Source organism: Oryzias melastigma, linkage group LG5 (genome assembly GCF_002922805.2).
Source record: "Oryzias melastigma strain HK-1 linkage group LG5, ASM292280v2, whole genome shotgun sequence".
In the NCBI taxonomy this organism is placed as follows: domain Eukaryota; kingdom Metazoa; phylum Chordata; class Actinopteri; order Beloniformes; family Adrianichthyidae; genus Oryzias; species Oryzias melastigma.
In genome coordinates, this window is record NC_050516.1 from 33409353 (window position 1) to 33426825 (window position 17473).

Sequence of the window (17473 nt, forward strand, 5' to 3'; positions counted from 1 at the left end):
GTTCATTTCGAGTTTAGCTTCTATTTTAGCTACAGGCTAACGTTTTTGGCTAATTTGCTATCTCGTGTGTCACAAACAGGCAGACAGCTGGTTCCACGTGCAGCAGGTTTATTATCAGAGCTAAAAGTCCACAGAATAAGCAGGGTCAGACAGGCAGAGGTCATACACGGGCATGGGATCATCCGAGACGAGAGAGGAGAGGAGTCAGAGACCAGGCGAGGGTCGGGGCAGGCAGCAGGCGGCAGGCAATCAGAGTAAGCAGGGTCGGAGGCAGAAGGTCAGGTCCAGGAATAACCGCTCGGTGTTGCAGGCAGGGTGGCACAAACAATACTTTGCAGTGAGTGACAGTGTGGAGCCAGACTAAATACTGAGGAGGTGATGAGATGATGGGAAACAGCTGACGATGATGAGTCCAGGTGAAGGCAGGTGGTGAGGTCAAAACTCTGGTGAGCGCTCCCTCTGGTGGCTGGAGACGGCAGCAGCAGGTTGTTCCATGACGTCGTGAGGTTTTTCATGCTAATTTGGAGTTTAGCTGATTTTTTTTAACATGCTAATGTTTTTAAAAAATGTTAGGAATTTTAGGCTATTTTTGGAGTTTAGCTATTAGCTTTTTAGTTTAGCTATTTAAGCAGTGTGCTGCTTTTCGGCTAATTTGGCATCTACTGAGGTTTTTTAGGCTAATTTGGAGTTTAGCTAATATTTAGCATAGTGCTAACGTTATGGCTAATTTGTTATCGACTGTGGTTTTTAGGCTAATTTAGAGTTTAGCTTCTAGTTTAGCAACATGCAAACATTTTAGAAAAATTTTAGGAATTTTAGGCTTTTTTGGAGCTTAGCTAGTAGTTAAGCAATGCACTATTCTTTATTTTTTTTATTTCTTTTTTTGCTCATTTCTACTGAGGGTTTCTTTGGGCAAATGTTGCAGTTTAGCTCATATTTAAGCAAAATATTTTTGCAAAATTTTCATGCATTGGGGATTTAAGGTCAACTTTTGTGCTCTTTTAAAGTTATTTAACAAAATGTTGACTCTTATAGCAAATTTAACATTTTGCAAATAGCTTTTGCATTTTCAGCAAATCATTTCAACAATTAAAGTAAATTGCGTCACCATTTTCAGCAAAAAGCTTCAACATCTTCAGTGACTACTTTCAGCAAAAAGCATTGACATCATCTTAGGGAATGCAGATTTTCTAGTTTTCTTCATACATCATCAGAAAAATGCCACAAGAACATGTTAAAACACAATTTTGATCTGCACACTGGTTCTCCCGCTTTATAAGTGACCAGCAGAGGGCGCTCACAGACTGCTGCTCTCCTCCATCACGTCAACGCAATTACCGTCAGTCCTGGTCACGTGACACGCTCCTTTGGCAAGTTGTTCCCATCTCCCACAGTCATGGCGGTGTCGAGGAGTCCCGCAGATGGAGTAAACAGCGCGTCATCCTCCTCCTTCTAACCGCTTTTCCACGCAGGACGCGTCGCATCTGCTGCCCACCGGAACACCGCGCACGTCCCCCAGGCTGCTGCGCTCCAGCCATGGCCGACCGCGGCGTTGATCTGTCGGCTCTGCCTAAAGAGGTCAGGGACCAGCTGGCGGAGTTGGATCTGGAGCTGTCGGAAGGTAGGAAGGAGGACGGTGGTCGGTGCGTCAAAGGCGCAGCTTTTACGCGCCGCAGACGCAGCCTCCCGCCGCAGCTGCATCCGCGCTGCTGCAGCGGATCCGGTCACGAACGCAGAAAAAGTCTCTTCCAGATCCATGTCAGCTGTCGTTGTTGATCTGAGGTCATTGGATCCTGCTCTAAAAGGGTTTCCCGCATCCCGTATTTGGCGTTTCCATCGTTGCTTTCATATTGGTGATCAGGCGGTTTCCCGGTGAGGAATGTGGGTCAACTCTGTCATGATGGAGGCCCTGTGAGTGCAGCAGCTCCGCGGTGTAGAGGCCTGTGACATCCAGCCTGCAGCTGTGACAGGGATCCCGCTTTAAGAGGGACAAGGGTTTTCTGGTTTAGTTTGACTCTGATGGTTGAGCTGCAGCCGATCGATGCGGAGCAGTCCTCAGGTGCCCTCAGGGTGAATGAGCAATGCATGTTTCCCATGGAGCCACGCAGCATCCCAAATGCACCGCAGCAGCTCAGTCATACCAAAAACAAAGTTTGTTTACATTTTTACGTTTTAACTTTGTAATGAATCTAAAACCAAAATTTATCTCAATTTCTGTGATTTTTGCAGTAAAAAATGACGATGTTGATCACATTTGGACAGTTTCAAGTCTGTTGTGGAATTATAATCAAAAATATATATTTAGTTAAAGAAACAGGTGATTTTAGTATTTCCACTTAAACAGTTTTAAAGGTGAATTAATAGAGCAGATTGTAAAGTGGAAAACTACTGGTCAAAAAGGCCACTAAGGGTTAAAAAACATTCCTGATTATCTATTAATATTTTTGTTGTTGGCAATTCAATGTTGAAAAGGGTAAATCAAAGGGCATCGGTGTTAAATGGAGGATTGTAAAATAGAAGAATGGATCAATGTAACACACGCTATGTAATAGAAAGATTTTTGTTGTAAGGTAGTTTCAGATGAATTAGTCTGTGAGTTTTGACATAAATAAGGTCTGGAAACCTCAAGTGGTTCATATTAAGTAATGCAGCAGTTTTTGAAACTGTTTTCATCATGTGAGAATTTATCAATCATGACCACATAACTACATCTGTGAGAAAGAGAAATCTTGTTTGATTAACATGTATTTTATACCTCATATTAGAGACAGTTTGATTATTTTAAATTCAGAAAATCTAAGTTCTGATTTAGTTACTAAAATCTGTAGTAATGCACATGAGCCCGACCCGGGATCCCAAAGGGGTCAAAGCTGGTTCCAAAAATGTATGGATGGTTGAAAAATGTAAAAGTTAAAATGTATAAAGTCACTAAAAATACACATCAATACATAACTAGAGAAGTTGCATTCCCTGTGATAATGCTACTGTAAAATGTAGTTGCTGAAGATGCTGAAGATGTTTGCTTTAATTGCTAAATAATGTCCTGACTGTGCTGAACGTTTTGATACCAATATTCCAGAAGTTTAAAAGTGCACAAAGTTTTTGAAGGATTTAAAGAATTGCCCATTCATTTTCAATTAGGGGGAAAAATCTCATATGTTGCGTAAAACAAGCTGAACGTTTTGACGCCAAGAATCGTTGAAAGTGTGATTGAGTTTTTACATACGGAGAGGAGCAGGAGAATCACTACAGTGTGCACTAGAAAAGTAGCATTACCTGCGATGATGTGTGGATGCTTTGAGCTGAATCCGGTCGCTGAAGATGCTGAAGGTTTTTTCCGGAAATGCTAAAGCAATTTGGGCTACTTTAATTCCTGAAGTAGTTCCTGAAAATGCAAAAAAGATATTTCCAAAATGCTGAATTGGCTAAAAGACTTAAAACTTTGTTTAAGAACTATGAAAGAAGGCTGGAAATTTTGCAGTAAATTTGCTTTAAAATTCTCAATACAAGCCAATTTTACAAAAACAAGTAACGTGTTGCTTAAACATCAGATAAACTTCAAGTTGGACCAAAAAAAACAAAGATGCCAAATAAGCCTAAAAAGCTAGCACATTGCTAAAATACTAGCTCTACTCCAAAACAGCCGGAAAATCCTCAATCAACACCAAATTATAAAAAAAAAGGTTAGCCTGTTGCTAAAATATTAGGTAAACTCAAAAGTAGCTTAAGAGACCACCATAGATAACAAATTAGGCCAAAACATTAAGACACTGATAAGATATTGGCTAAATTCCAAATTGGCATTACAAAAAACCTCAGACAAAATATTAGCCAAAAACTCTAGCATGTTGCTAAAATACTACGTAAATTCCAAATCAGCGTAAAAATCTCAGTTGATAACAAATTAGCCAAAGACATTAGCATGTTGCTAAAATATTAAATAAATTCCAAAAGCATAAAAAACCCCAGAAGATGACAAATTTGCCAAAAACCTTAGCATGTTGATAAAATATTAGCTAAATTCATAATTAGCTTGAAGAAACCTCTATAGATAACAAATTAGCCAAAAATGTTATTATGATGCTAAAATATTTGCTAAATTCCAAATTAGCTTTAAAAAATCTATATTGATGCCAAATTACCCAATAAGCTAGGACAATGCTAATTTAACAGCTTAATGTTAAATTATCTTAAAAGCTTTGACACATTCACACAACGTCCCACGTGGAGAAGGTGAAGCGAAGTCACCTGTTCTGTCGTGGAGCCTGAGACCTGCTGCTTCAGTGTGATAAGGGTACTTCATCCCTTTAACTAAAACCTGAAAACGTGAGGAAAACGATGCTCTGAAGCAGAATACCTTTGAGTTTCTTTTATCAGACAGATAAGTGAGAATGTGATGAACTTATTTAGAGGATGGTTTGGTTTCAGGAGCTTCTAGTTTGTTGTGATTAACCCGGATGTGTTGAGGCTTTTGTCGGATGCTGTGTGGCGTTAAATCCGGCGCTCATCCTCACCTGTGACTGTCACTGTAGTGAAGGGGTCCCCAAACTTCTTCTTGTGAGGGCCAAATAACCCTTTTCTTCTCTGATGGTTTATGGTTTTCAAGAAAGCCAAACATAGCCAAGTTTTAAATAATTAATTTCTGTAATCCTCACAGAAAATTTAATATTAAATCATTTTAAAAACTAGATATATAGCTTTACCTGAGATAGATTAGTAACTGGAGATGTTTAAATTAACAGCTAAAACACTCAAGCTGAAGCTGATTGCTAACTAAAATATTAGCGAAGTGCCAAATTAGCTGAAAAAAAACCTCAAAAAATTCAAAATTAGCCAAAACAGCTAGCATGTAGCTGGAATATTAGCTAAACTTCAAAATAGCCTAAAAACCCCAAATTAGCCAGAACAGTTAGCATGTAGCTGGAATATTAGCTAAATGCCAAATTATCCTAAAACTCTGGAAAATGTCTAATTTAGTCAAAACAGCTAGCATAAAGCTAAAATATTAGAAAAGTCTCAAATTAGCCAAAAAAAAACTAAAAAAAAAATCTAAATTAGCCAAAACAGCTAGCATGAAGCTGAAATATTAGCTAAACTTCAAAATAGCCTAAAAACTGAAAAAAGCCTAAATTAGCCGAAATAGTTAGCATGAAGCTGAAATATTAGCTAAACTTCAAAATAGCCTAAAAACTGCAAAAAGCCTAAATTAGCCGAAATAGTTAGCATGTAGCTGGAATATTAGCTAAACTTCAAAATAGCCTAAAAACCCCAAATTAGCCAGAACAGTTAGCATGTAGCTGGAATATTAGCTAAATGCCAAATTATCCTAAAACTCTGGAAAATGTCTAATTTAGTCAAAACAGCTAGCATAAAGCTAAAATATTAGAAAAGTCTCAAATTAGCCAAAAAAAAACTAAAAAAAAAATCTAAATTAGCCAAAACAGCTAGCATGAAGCTGAAATATTAGCTAAACTTCAAAATAGCCTAAAAACTGAAAAAAGCCTAAATTAGCCGAAATAGTTGGCATGTAGCTGGAATATTAGCTAAATGCCAAATTAGCCTAAAAAACTGGAAAACTTTCAAATTTAGCTAAAACAGCTAGCATAAAGCTAAAATATTAGCTAAACTCCAAATTAGCCAAAAAAATGTAAATATCTCTAATTTAGCCAAAACCGCTTAGGTGGGCGGGCCAAATGTGGAGGAGGGCCGGATCCGGCCCGCGGGAACCCCTGCTGTAAGGGACCCCCTCCTCTCCTCTGCCCCCACCCCGTCAGGTGTAACTCTAGACTGACAGGCCGTGCAGATGCCCTCCGACCCGACCGTCTGCTGGACGAGCGCTCGGCCCGCGCAGCAGCAGCTGGACGCCGCAGTCAGGGGTATCTCTTACACGAGAGCAGCCGCCGCCCGTTCCTCACGGAGCAACGCTGCTGTCGATGCGACTTCCTCGCATCAGCTTTTGTTTTCTTTCCTCGTGAATCTGCAGGGACTGCATGAGTGTAACTGCAGCACATCAACGGTCCAGAGCGACTCCACAGCTGTCACTTCCAGCTCTGCAGCCGCACAAAGAGAAGCTTTGAGGGTCTGGGGGCTGATCGTCAAACCTTCTGGCTGCTGAGCAGAGAATGTGTGTGGGCACGAGCGTCTTCGTGTCAGTTTGTAGTCCAGAGAAGGAGCAGAGACGGCCTTTTAGTCCTGAATGTCAATGATGCTGTTCTCCTCTTGTCCACGTGGAAGAACATTTCTGACAGTAAAGATCTTCACAAACGTGATAAAATAGGAAATTCAGCGTTTTCAATGGATCAGTTTAGTCAACTTGTGATGGTTTGAGTCAAAATGAAACTTCTTCACTCAATAAGAGCAAACATGTCTATTTATGAATAAAAGTAATCATAATGTCAAGAAAATAACATAATTTTCCCTTTATTTATGTTATCATTTATGAAATATCTTCACTAGATTTGACATATCTATGTATTTCTATTTTCAGTTGTGTACTTTTAATTTTACTAGAGCTGGATTGATAAAATTGATCTGAATCGATCTGAGCTTAATAAATTGATCCTTAAAAACAGAGATAGATCTAACGCATGATGCTAAAGTCTGCTAGCTTGATGCTAACGTACAATGGGATTTCCCATAGGATGGCTAATGCTAACGCTCGGTCAACCTAAACATAGATGCTGACTAAATGAACATTTTTATAGGAATTTTCCAAACTCTTAAAGTAACCATTTGTGGTCTAAAACCGTCTTGTGGCTTAAGGTGTAATGCTATAGCGCCACCTAGTGGTCAAACTGAAACGCCCTCCAGGAGAGGCAGAACAATTATTAGAGCTTCTCTGAGAATCCATGTAACTCTGTATATTAAAAATTATTATCATTATAATTTCACTAATACATTTTACATTATGTGAACTGTATCAGATTAATGTACAAATCTTCAAAACATATATATAGATTATTCATGTATTTCTAAACAAATGTGTCTAAATGTGTAAAAAATGTAAACGCAAAATTTGAAATGTGAATTAAATCAAATCGATTCTTTAGATTATTAGCGATACCCAGCCATAGATTTTATTGCTGAAATTGCTTGAAATAAACAAATAAATCAACTTTTATTGCTAAATTATCTTAAGGTGGTATAAAGCAATCTAAGTGCATGATGTTATTTACATTAAAAACCTGAAAAAGTTCCTATTATAATATAAACAAATGTGAATAACTAAACAATTCGTAAGAATTCATCAGTTTTTCATCCTATTTAAATCTGTAGGGTTTTATACCAACTAAAACATCACATTATAATGCTGAATTACTTGAAGAAAACGGACCAAAAAGCTAAGAATGATGTAACCAAACAAAGCAAATGCATAAAGAGCCGCATTGTTTATTTTTAGTTTTAGAAAGGACAGAGAGCTGAAGGATCCTGTGGAAACCCAACGGGCGACACTCAAGAAAACAAACCAAAAACCTCTTAACAAATAATGAAGGTTTTTCTTTTTAAATGCCGTTTTCCTCTGCGTTTGATGAGGACGGTGGAGTGTAAAGAATAGAGTTTAACACATGAACAACAGGGGCTTAAAGGTCTTTTTTAGGTTAGAAATTCTAGAAGTAGAAAGAAAGCATGCTCTTCAGTTTAAATGTGTTAATAAATATATAAAGACTTCCAAGACTTGAACAGGTTTTCCCAGAAGTAGAGGAACCCGTTCTGATTTCTGTGGAGCTTTGAGGACTTCTGTCATTTAAATGTGTGATTGTGCCAACAAACATAGAGAAGTAGAAATGGACAGAGTTATGAATGATGGATAGAATGTTTCCCTAATTATTAAGGGTACATTGTATCACGCTACCCTTCAATAGGAATGTTTACAGTTTGGATCAAACTTGTCAAATTTACCCAAATGCTTTAGCTTTTTCAACTACATTTGACAACTAAACATAGTCACCAAAAAATAGATGTTTACTTAGAAAAACGAAATCTTTCATACAAGGTTACAGTATTTTTTGCCTTTTTGGTCAAACAGGAGAACAGGAGTGAAGCACAGCTAGAAGTCCACAAAGTTAAATCAGGGTCAGAGGTCAAACCCGAGCATGAGGGCATCAGCCAGACGGGTCAGGGTCCAGGCGAGGGTCGGGGCAGGCGGCAAACGAACCGGAAGATCAGGTCAGGATGAGAACGCTCAGTGACGCACAAACAAGACTTCGCACTGAGCAGAGGTCAGAGCTCTGACTAAATACTGCTGGGAGTGGCAGCAGGGGCTGATGGGAAGTGTAGTGTGGAGACCCAGGAAGTACTCAGGTCCAGCTGATGGTCAGAGGGGTAAACGGGAGACTGATTCATGACACATACTTGTGTTTTTTCAAATGTATGTCATTGAAAACCCTAACTAAAGTTTTAAAACGGTAAACTCAGTTTATTTTAGATAATATAACTGAGAATGATTAACTTTTGCAAAAGACTGTTCTTTGTTATTTTTGTCTCTGTTATTTTTACACCAAAAGTGAGATCATATTTAGTGCGATTGAGCTGCTTTTGTCCTTCAGAACTGACTAGAATGACGTTGATCGTGTTTGCGGCTGAAAAGTTACAGCAAATCACTGAACACTGGAGCTGTGGTGGTAAAGGGTTAATTGAAGGCTAGCTCTGAAGCTACGATCACACCACCATCGAAAACGACAATTTCCAATGAAACGTCTGTGGAAATGTGTTAAAACTCGTGTTCGTCCATCACTACACACACTTTAAGACTCTATTTCAGCTCCACTAACAAAACGCATCCATTGAACATGTTGAAGTTTTAATTATTTGAGCAGAAATTCCCTTTTTTCAGCTTCAGAATCCACTGCAAATGCATTAATTGTGTAGTTTGAAGAACATGGAAATTTCCCCAGCGTTAAAGGGTTAAATTAGTGCGTAAGGACAATTTTTCATGTCAGGAGGTCAGTTCAGGAGAATCCAATAGACTGAATATGAAATATGTCTTTAGAGTTTGAATTTTTGCATAAATCACCTTTAATGTATCTGAGGTCCATTTTCATCAAAGTACTTATCAAAGGACCCGTCTGTCAGAGCTGATCACACAGAGGTCACAGAGGTCACAGAGGTCACAGAGGATGATCAGGGAGTTTTGGGTTATTTGTAATTTTGTCAGCCAAGAGTTGATCTGTTCAGTCGAGGAAAAGCTCTGGGACTGTTGGAGGTTGAAGGAAGACGGATGTTTTTCCATCCATCCTCTAAACTCGCTGAATATCTTTTGGAATCTAGGGGTTGCTGGAGCCTATCCCAGCTCCTGTTGGATGAAGGTGAAGGTCATACACCCCCATTTACAACTAGGGATGATTCAGAATCACCAATGAACCTCTGAAGAATGTCTTTGGACTGTTGGAAGAAGAGTCCCCCCACATGAACGAGGAGATCATGGAGACTCCACACACAAAGATTCCAGCTGGGATTGAAACCAGGACCGTCTCGCTGTAGGCGAGTGCACTGCTGTGCAGCCGTTCTCTGAGTGTCAGTCGTCTATCTGAACGATATTTTATCGACAGGAAGGAGCAGCAAACCGTCCGGTTTAGGGCCGCCGCGATTAGTCGACTAATCGACTGTTAAAATAGTCGATTAGTCGTTACTTTATATTATATGGAGTCAGAGTAAAGTAGGAAGTTATAACGACATTCTGCTAGATTTATGGACTATTTTGGCATTTATTTAGGTTTTTTAGGCTATTTTGGAGTTTAGCTAATATTTCAGCTACATGCTAGCTGTTTACGGATAATTTACGCTTTTTTCCATTTTTAGGCTAATTTGGCATTAAGCTATTATTTTAGCCGGCTATCAGCTTCAGCATCTTCAGTAACCAAATTCAGCTCACAGCATTCACACTAGTATCTAGTTTTTAGTTAGTCTAAAGCTAATGATGGTTAAGATGTGTGCTTTACATTTATTTCATGACTCGATTAGTCGACTAATCAGAAAAAATAATCGATGATTAGTCGACTACTAAAATAATCGTTTGTGGCAGCACTAGTCTCTCTCCAGGACGTACTCGGATTCCTCTCAATCTCAGTCCAAACGTCCCATTACTGTTCTGACCTCATAAAAAGCTCATTCCTGGTTCTGACTCTGTGATCTTGGAGAGCAGATCTCCACGGATCAGGATGAGCTTCCATGACCGAGCAGTCGTCCTCCATCCTGTGGCTTTGGACAGTCTGGTCGTCATGCATCCGGCCGGCTCAGTATAAGAGAAAGAAGTGAGAGATTATTGTCCTGCATGCATCTCTCAATCTAGGTCACACTGCATGGGGGGGGGGCTGTGAGTCACTCCAGGCTGGGACTGCTGCTGGGGATCTCTGCTTCCTCCCACCACCACCCAACCAGTGAGCCTCATCGAGTCTGCATTACCTCCGTTAATCAGTGGAACACAGAACCTCAGGACGAGGCTGACGGACATCAACCAACTCTTTACCTTCTGTCGTTGAACACTCAAGGAAACGATTGTTCTTGTATGGAGACATTCTGCTCCACAGATTCATTGAGTCATAATCCTGCAGATTGATTTGAACCCTTGGTTGATGCGATTGTGCATCTAGACGGAAAACCTTTCCTGAAGGTTCGTGTTTATGGAAAAACAAATGTTGGATAGAAACTTGGATTCTTCTTTGGTTTGATCTCAATTCCAGATGTTTGATGTGAACACATTTCTAATTCTTTTTATGTTCAAACAGAAAAAAGAATATTTAATGGAGACTTTTCCTTCAATTTTTGACGTTTGTTCTGAAACTGATTATTTGTGTTTGAGTATTTGTGCGGAACAACGTACTACTGTAGTTCAACTCTATTGTGTATTCAGACTGGACAAGTCCGTAGGTCCGAGTCCGACTTGGTTTGGTCCAGGTCGAGTGCTGAACTTTGCGTTTGGTCTGTATTAGGGCTGCCAGGATTAGTCGACTAATCGACTATTAAAATAGTCAACGACTAATTTAATAGTCGATTAGTCGTTACTTTATGTTATATGGAGTCGGACTGTAGTAAAGTTGGAGTTATAATAACTTTCTGCTAGATTTATGGACTAATTTGGCATTTATTAAAGTTTTTAGGCTATTTTGGAGTTTAGCTAATATCTCAGATACATGCTAGCTGTTTGACTAACTTAGGGTTTTTTTAGTTTGTTTGTCTTATTTGGCATCTAATATTTTAGCTGGTTATCAACTTCAGCGTTTTTATCTATCAACTTCAGCATCTTCAGTTGCCCAATTCAGCTTTCAGCATTCACACTAGCATTATCACAGGTAATGATATATATACTGCTCACAAAAATTAAAGGAACACTTTTTATTGGTCCTGGCATGAATTAAATTAAACCTGTCTGATCATTTTCTGGTTGGTTAATCAGCTGAGAGTCTCGTTAATCAATTTCAGCTGTATTGGTGTCGATGGAATTAACCACAGGTGCACTTCAGTGGCAACGATTAGAAGACCTTCCAAACAGGACTTAGAGTGACAAAATAAAATGTGTCACTCTTAAGTATAATTTGTACTCGATTCCAAAGTATTCATAAAACTGACTGTGAATACTACAGTACATCAAAGCTCATCATGTCTGTACTGAGTCAGGTTTTGTGATTTTAAGTTTGCCTTGAATCCCGACCTTCTACGTGATCGAGTGATGCAGACACACGGATGTGCTTAAATAATTTAGGTGGAACCAGAGTGTTCACACACAGACAGTCATCTGGGTGAGGATCTTCTCACAGTAAAACTCTTGGGTGTGTTCCACCTTCCAGAACTCTCTCCTCTGATGATTCTGGTCCGTCTCTAACCCGTTTGGTTCTGTTCTGTCGTGGGAGGAGAGACCAATATGGAGTGTTTGGGTCACTGTTCTCCCCACTGAAATATTAAACACATCCTGCAGCATGTCCTCCATCTTCCTTGTTTTCATCACTTTCTGTTTGGAGACAGACCAGCTGATTCCTCTTCATCTTCAGATTCATAACTTCATTTATGAACTGTAAATGTTAAATCTTCTGAAAGATAACGCAGTCTCTCCAATAGAACCTCTCATTTCACCTGACAGGGTCCCACCTCGTACTTTAGTACTTCAATCTTTTCTTGACCTTGTCCGTCATGCTGGCATCGATCCTTCACTTTAACATGGTTCCTATGGAAACGGGGCACACAAGTCTGTTGTGATCAGGACATTCCTTCTAATAGATGGATGCTTAACCACAACCCTCATACACACACGCTCTCTTTTTTCTAACCCGATGGACTCATTGGAAGCAGACATTGAAGCAAAAAGTCGAGACTTGAGTGAGAAAGACCTGAACAAACAGAAGTCTGAGGTACGAGTGTCACTTCCCTCGCTGTGGAGTCTTGGTTTGTGCTGACGAGTCCTCAGCTCAGTCAGGACTACGTCGTGAAGAAGCCATCTCTTTGTTCTCATTGACGGCGACTCTAAACCAGTTTCACTGATGGTTAAAGTACGGTGGCCCTGAGGGGCAAATCACACCATCAACAAATCACTCAACACAGAAAGATTTTAAAGATCCCAACAGGAAAGTAAAAAAGGAAAACAAATATGAGAAAAACATGAGATTTTAGGGAAAAAAATCAGAAAACTAAATTAATTTCCAGAAAGCAAAATAAACACGAAGAGAAATCGGAAAAGGTGAAGGAGATCACTGATTGGAGGATGACATTCGTCCATCATTTTAACTGAAAGTTGATTGGCTGAAAGCGATACTTGAAATCATCATCCAATCAGCAATGACCCACAACACATTCCTGTTTTTTATTGTTTTTCATTTTTGAACATTTTGTTTGGTTTTCGGGGAAAATGTTCTTTTGTTTTCTAAAATGTATTTTCATTTTAGTTTTTGTGTTTTAGTTTCTGAAATTTAGATTTGTTTTGTAAAATGCAATGCTGTATTTTAATATAAGTTTTTCTTTTTCTTTATTTTTTTTTTGTGATCTTTAGAATGTTTTCGTGTCGAGCGATTTGTTGATGTAACTTTCACTTCCGGGTCTCCGGATTAAAGCCAGTGGATCCATTTTGCTCCGTAGATTCTCTGAGGTGTTCCTGATGGACGTCTGTGGTTTAGACGCCGTCTGATCTTCTGCTGCTTTCAGCTTTAAGTCAACATTAGTGATGAGGGACTTTAGGTCACAATGTAGAAGTCTGTTGAAGGTTAAGAACTTTCTATCAAAATGTCAGACACTTTAACACGAGTCCTGGAGTTTATTCCAATAACTTAATCTTAAAGAACTCATTTTAAAAAGAACTCTTGAGTCAACAAAAACGTTGGTCCAAATTGTTTATGGAACAGAAACAAACCGAAGTTTCGTAGAATCTAGATGGATAATTCTGGACAAACTGTTTAACAATTAAAAAAGGACTTTCATTAAATCTCTAAACTTCTAAACAAAACTTCCACTTTGTTCTTCATGTTTTACACGTACAACAGTCACAGAACGTCTGACTTAGAATCACTTCTGTTCATTTAAAAGGTTCCTGTCAAAAAGGTAAATCCATCGGATTGATCTTTAGATTGAAGAATATCCGACAGCAAAAAGAAAAGTTTAGCAATCTTTTTACTTTGACTTTAAAATACATCAAACGGAATGAAAGATTTAGTGTTTCCATCTTTTACGTTTAGCATTAAAATGTAAATAGTTGAAAACTAATAGGATCTGGTGGATGTTTGTTGAATATTTCAAATAAAATTATATTTAATTTCAATTATGTTTCTTCTGATCTACGGCTTAAACTACGTATTTGGTGCTCTTAAATTTAAAAGAAAATTCGTTTCATTTGTTTTACAACACATTTGTCATTATAGTAAAACTACTTTTTATAAAAGAATGACTTACTGGCCTCAATACCTATTATAAATTGGTGCTTTGCGGCTCTCGCTGGTTTTTGCCTGTAAGAAACTGAAGGTTGCTGACCTCTGACCTCTGCCCTCTACTCTACCCCGACAGCATCACAGACGTTCGCTTCTTTTCTGCCTCACCAGCCTTTCTCCTCTCTGCTCAGCCGCTCTGTGGGATCTGCTGCGATGAGGATGAAGGCATTTCCTTCATTGATCCACAGAAGGATCTTTACAGAGGAAGTGTGTGGAGTCTCCTCCTGAAAGCTGACACGCTTCTCCGCCTGCGTGGATCTACACTCCTTCTCCCAACTGTCAGCCTTTGGTTTCTTTGGCCTGAAGCTTTTGAGGTTGTTTCAGGTTCTCCAGTCACACCCAAACCTCTCTGTGTGCTGAGGATAAAACAGACGCTAGTATGCGGAAGAGGCTCGCCCTCCCGCTCACTCACCTGTCTGCTTTTGTTGTGTCGATGCTGCTGTGGAACCTTTTTCAAATTGAGCCTAATGATTGTGTTGGAGCGATCCTCATTCATCCTGGTCCTGACTTTGACACACCCTGTTTGTGTTTCAGAGGAGATCGTGTGCGTGTCTGTTTGACTCCAAACGTAACAGTTTTATTTTCTCATTCAAAAAGATGCAAACTTTTTCCTCAGAATATTGCTGCAGTAATGTATTTAAGAAACCCAGACTGACTTAGATGAACTGAAACTATGGAGACAAAACAGACTCACCCAGAGCGTAACTCTGTTTGTGGGTATCTTTGTGCGTCCATATTCTTGATTTGTTACTCATGCAATACATTTTGTGCAAAAGTACAAAAATTATTAAATTTGAAAAATGCAAAATACAATTTACACAAATTAAAACTACAACAGCTTGAAACTAACTTTAAACACAAATGTTTTAAAATTATGCAGAAATCTCTTGTTACACACAAAAAAACACATTTACGCACAAATCTGCGTTGAGACGTTTTTTTATGTCTCCAAGATTCGTCCATAAGTGATGCGTTCAAGCACTGGTAGAACGCTGGGTCACCAGAGTTTTCTTATCAGCGTCTATGAACATAAATTGTGAGTTTTATTTGGTGAAAACTTGACTTTTTCCCACTTTGTTAAACAGATATTCCTGATAATTAAAACATCAGATTTGTGGGTAAATGTGTTTTTTTATGTGTACGTGACAAACAATTTGTGCATAATTTTTAAAGATTTGAGCGTAATTTAGTTTCAGCCTGTTGTGATTTTAATTTGTGCATTTGTAAATAGAATTTTGCATTTTTCTGAATGTCATAATTTTTGTTTTATTGCGCAAAATGTTTTGTATGAGCTAAAAATCAAGAATTACACCCACAGATCAGGGTGAGTCTATTTTCCTTCCATAATAGTCAGGCTGTTGTTTGTTCAAGAGAAGAATACTCAGATTAACTCTCCGGTATCAGGGCAAATTGTTTCTAAAAGTGTTGAAATATTTATATTTTCATCTCTATCTGTAAAAAAAAAGAATATATTGTAAAAAATACTCAGTGGAGTAAAAAAACCCAAAAAAATGAACTTGCAGTATGCAGAGTTCCTGGTTTTGTGGATTTAAAATTATAGCAGCTCTCCAAAATACTGTAATACTGCTTGTATTTTTGGTATTTATACACTTTATATATTTTGAAATATTGAGCAAAATATGTCCCATAAGAAATGAATGAGAAAGTCTTTAAAGTTCAAAATGTTGAGTAGATTAGCAACATTTTTGGCAACACTAAAGTTTTTGGCTAATTGTGTTATCTTCTGGGGTTTTTGAGGCTAATTCAGGCATGTTTTCACATTTTTAGGCCCAGTTTTTAGGTTTCTATTTTAGCAACAGGCTAACATTTTTTTTGACCAATTTACTTTTCTAAGGAATGTTTTGGCAATTTTGCAGTCTAGCTAGTATTTTAGCAATATGCTAGCTTTTCTTTTGGCTAGTTTGGAATCTACTAAGGTTTTTTTATTCTAATTTGGAGTTTAGCTTCTATTTTAGCAACAGGCTAACGTTTTTGGCTAATTTAGTTTACTGAGGAATTTTAGGGTATTTTGGAGTTTAGCTAGTTCAGCTAATTTAACATCTGCTCAGGTTTTGGGGGCTAATTTGGAGTTTTGCTCATATTTAAGTAACAACCTAAATATATTGCAAATTTGGCATTTATATTTCTAGAAATTTTTCAGAAATTTAGGTCAACTTCAGCGCTCCTTCATTGACAAAATTTCCAGTCTTTTAGGAAATTTGACATTTTCATCAAATCCCTTCAGCAGTTAAATTGTGTTGTCACCATTTTCAGCGAAAAGCTTCAGCATCATTAGCGACTATTTTCCTCAGAAAGTGTTCACACTGGTATTATCGCAGGTTGGAACCTTTCTGTTACTTAAACTGGTGCTGGTGTCACATTTGTCAGGAGTTGAAGCTGCTTCTAGAAGACCGAGGCGGAGCGAGAAGCAGAGAAGACGCGTCGACGGTTTCCTCTTTACTCCTCAGACGCGCGTGAGAGCGGAGGAGGAGGAAGTCGTACCAGATTTCAAATGACCTGGAGATAGAAAGTCTGACTTTTGAACCAGACTGAAAGCGGAGACCTGTGGCGGTTTCTATCGAAACTGTGACTCCCGCCTGCATGGCGGAGGGAGGTTCATGGTGAGGGTTAACAAAGGAGGCGGCCTTCTTCTGGAGGAGCTGTGCTTTGCCTTCCGAGCAGTTTCCCCCAGCTCAGCACTTTCAGCTGGGGGGGTTCAGCCTTTCTACAGCTCATTTCCCTCCAGACTCAGAGCTCCGTCTCTGCAGGAGAGTCCTTTAGCAGACGCTTCACCGTCGACCTCTGACATGAAACACATACAGAAACAGGAGTTTTAAATCATCCAGATGGAACAGTGATTACCGTGAGATTCATTTAATGCCATGATACCCCCCCCCGCTCTCTGTGTTTCTGCAGAGAAACGACATGTTCACATAGGCTAAAAATACACCATGTGACTGAGCACAGCCAACCGTACCGTTCATGCATTACTTATGGAAGCGCTCGCTCTTCTATCAGAGAAAAAGCTTCCCGGTCGCTCCGGCTGGTTTTATGTTTTCAGCTATTTCCTGGTGTTTGCAGCTGAGCAGCATCATGGAGTTCTGCTCATGTTGAACCTTTCAGTCATTTAAGAAATCCACCAAAATTCAGGTGAGAGATAAAATGCTCAAATTTCGTTTTTATATTTATTTCTGTAAGATCACAGAACCTTATCTGAATAAAGAAAGATCCGATGTGTGACACTCCTGCCTTAAATCAAGGACTGCTTGTCTTGTGATCAGCAGACGTGTTTTTCAAAGCTGCAGTCAAACACTAAAGTTCGAACAGAGAAGGACGGTTTGCTTCTCTAAAGAAAGAACAGCAAAGTATGAAGCAATCATGATAAACTCACAGAACCGATGTTCCTGTCTGTAGTTTTCTGTTACGGAGACGTCGTCTCTAAACTCAGACGTAGAAACTTCCTGAGTTTAATTCTGAGAAAGTTGGAAAGTCCCAGCAGGAATCCGAATCAGCTAATCTTGGATCTGGTGGAGCATGGGGAGATGCAGATGGCGGTCGTCCATCCTGCT

At 39.0% G+C, this 17473-nt stretch overlaps 1 protein-coding gene and 1 long non-coding RNA gene across 3 annotated transcripts in view; one reads left to right on the forward strand and one right to left on the reverse strand.

Moving 5' to 3' along the window:
* The first annotated feature begins 1307 nt into the window (after positions 1-1307).
* Positions 1308-17473, forward strand: part of dip2bb (disco-interacting protein 2 homolog Bb) — a 64003-nt gene continuing 47837 nt past the window's right edge. For both annotated transcript variants that reach the window (XM_024269392.2, XM_024269394.2), the window contains exon 1: positions 1308-1621. In XM_024269392.2, the coding sequence (XP_024125160.1) occupies positions 1537-1621 (85 nt within the window). In that variant the 5' untranslated portion in view covers positions 1308-1536. The remainder of the gene's footprint in view (positions 1622-17473) is intronic.
* LOC112144706 lies at positions 3182-4847 on the reverse strand. Its single transcript, XR_002918947.2, has 3 exons — positions 4704-4847; positions 4515-4584; positions 3182-3385 (listed from the first exon to the last, which is right to left on the reverse strand). It is a non-coding gene; the product is annotated as an uncharacterized LOC112144706 (long non-coding RNA).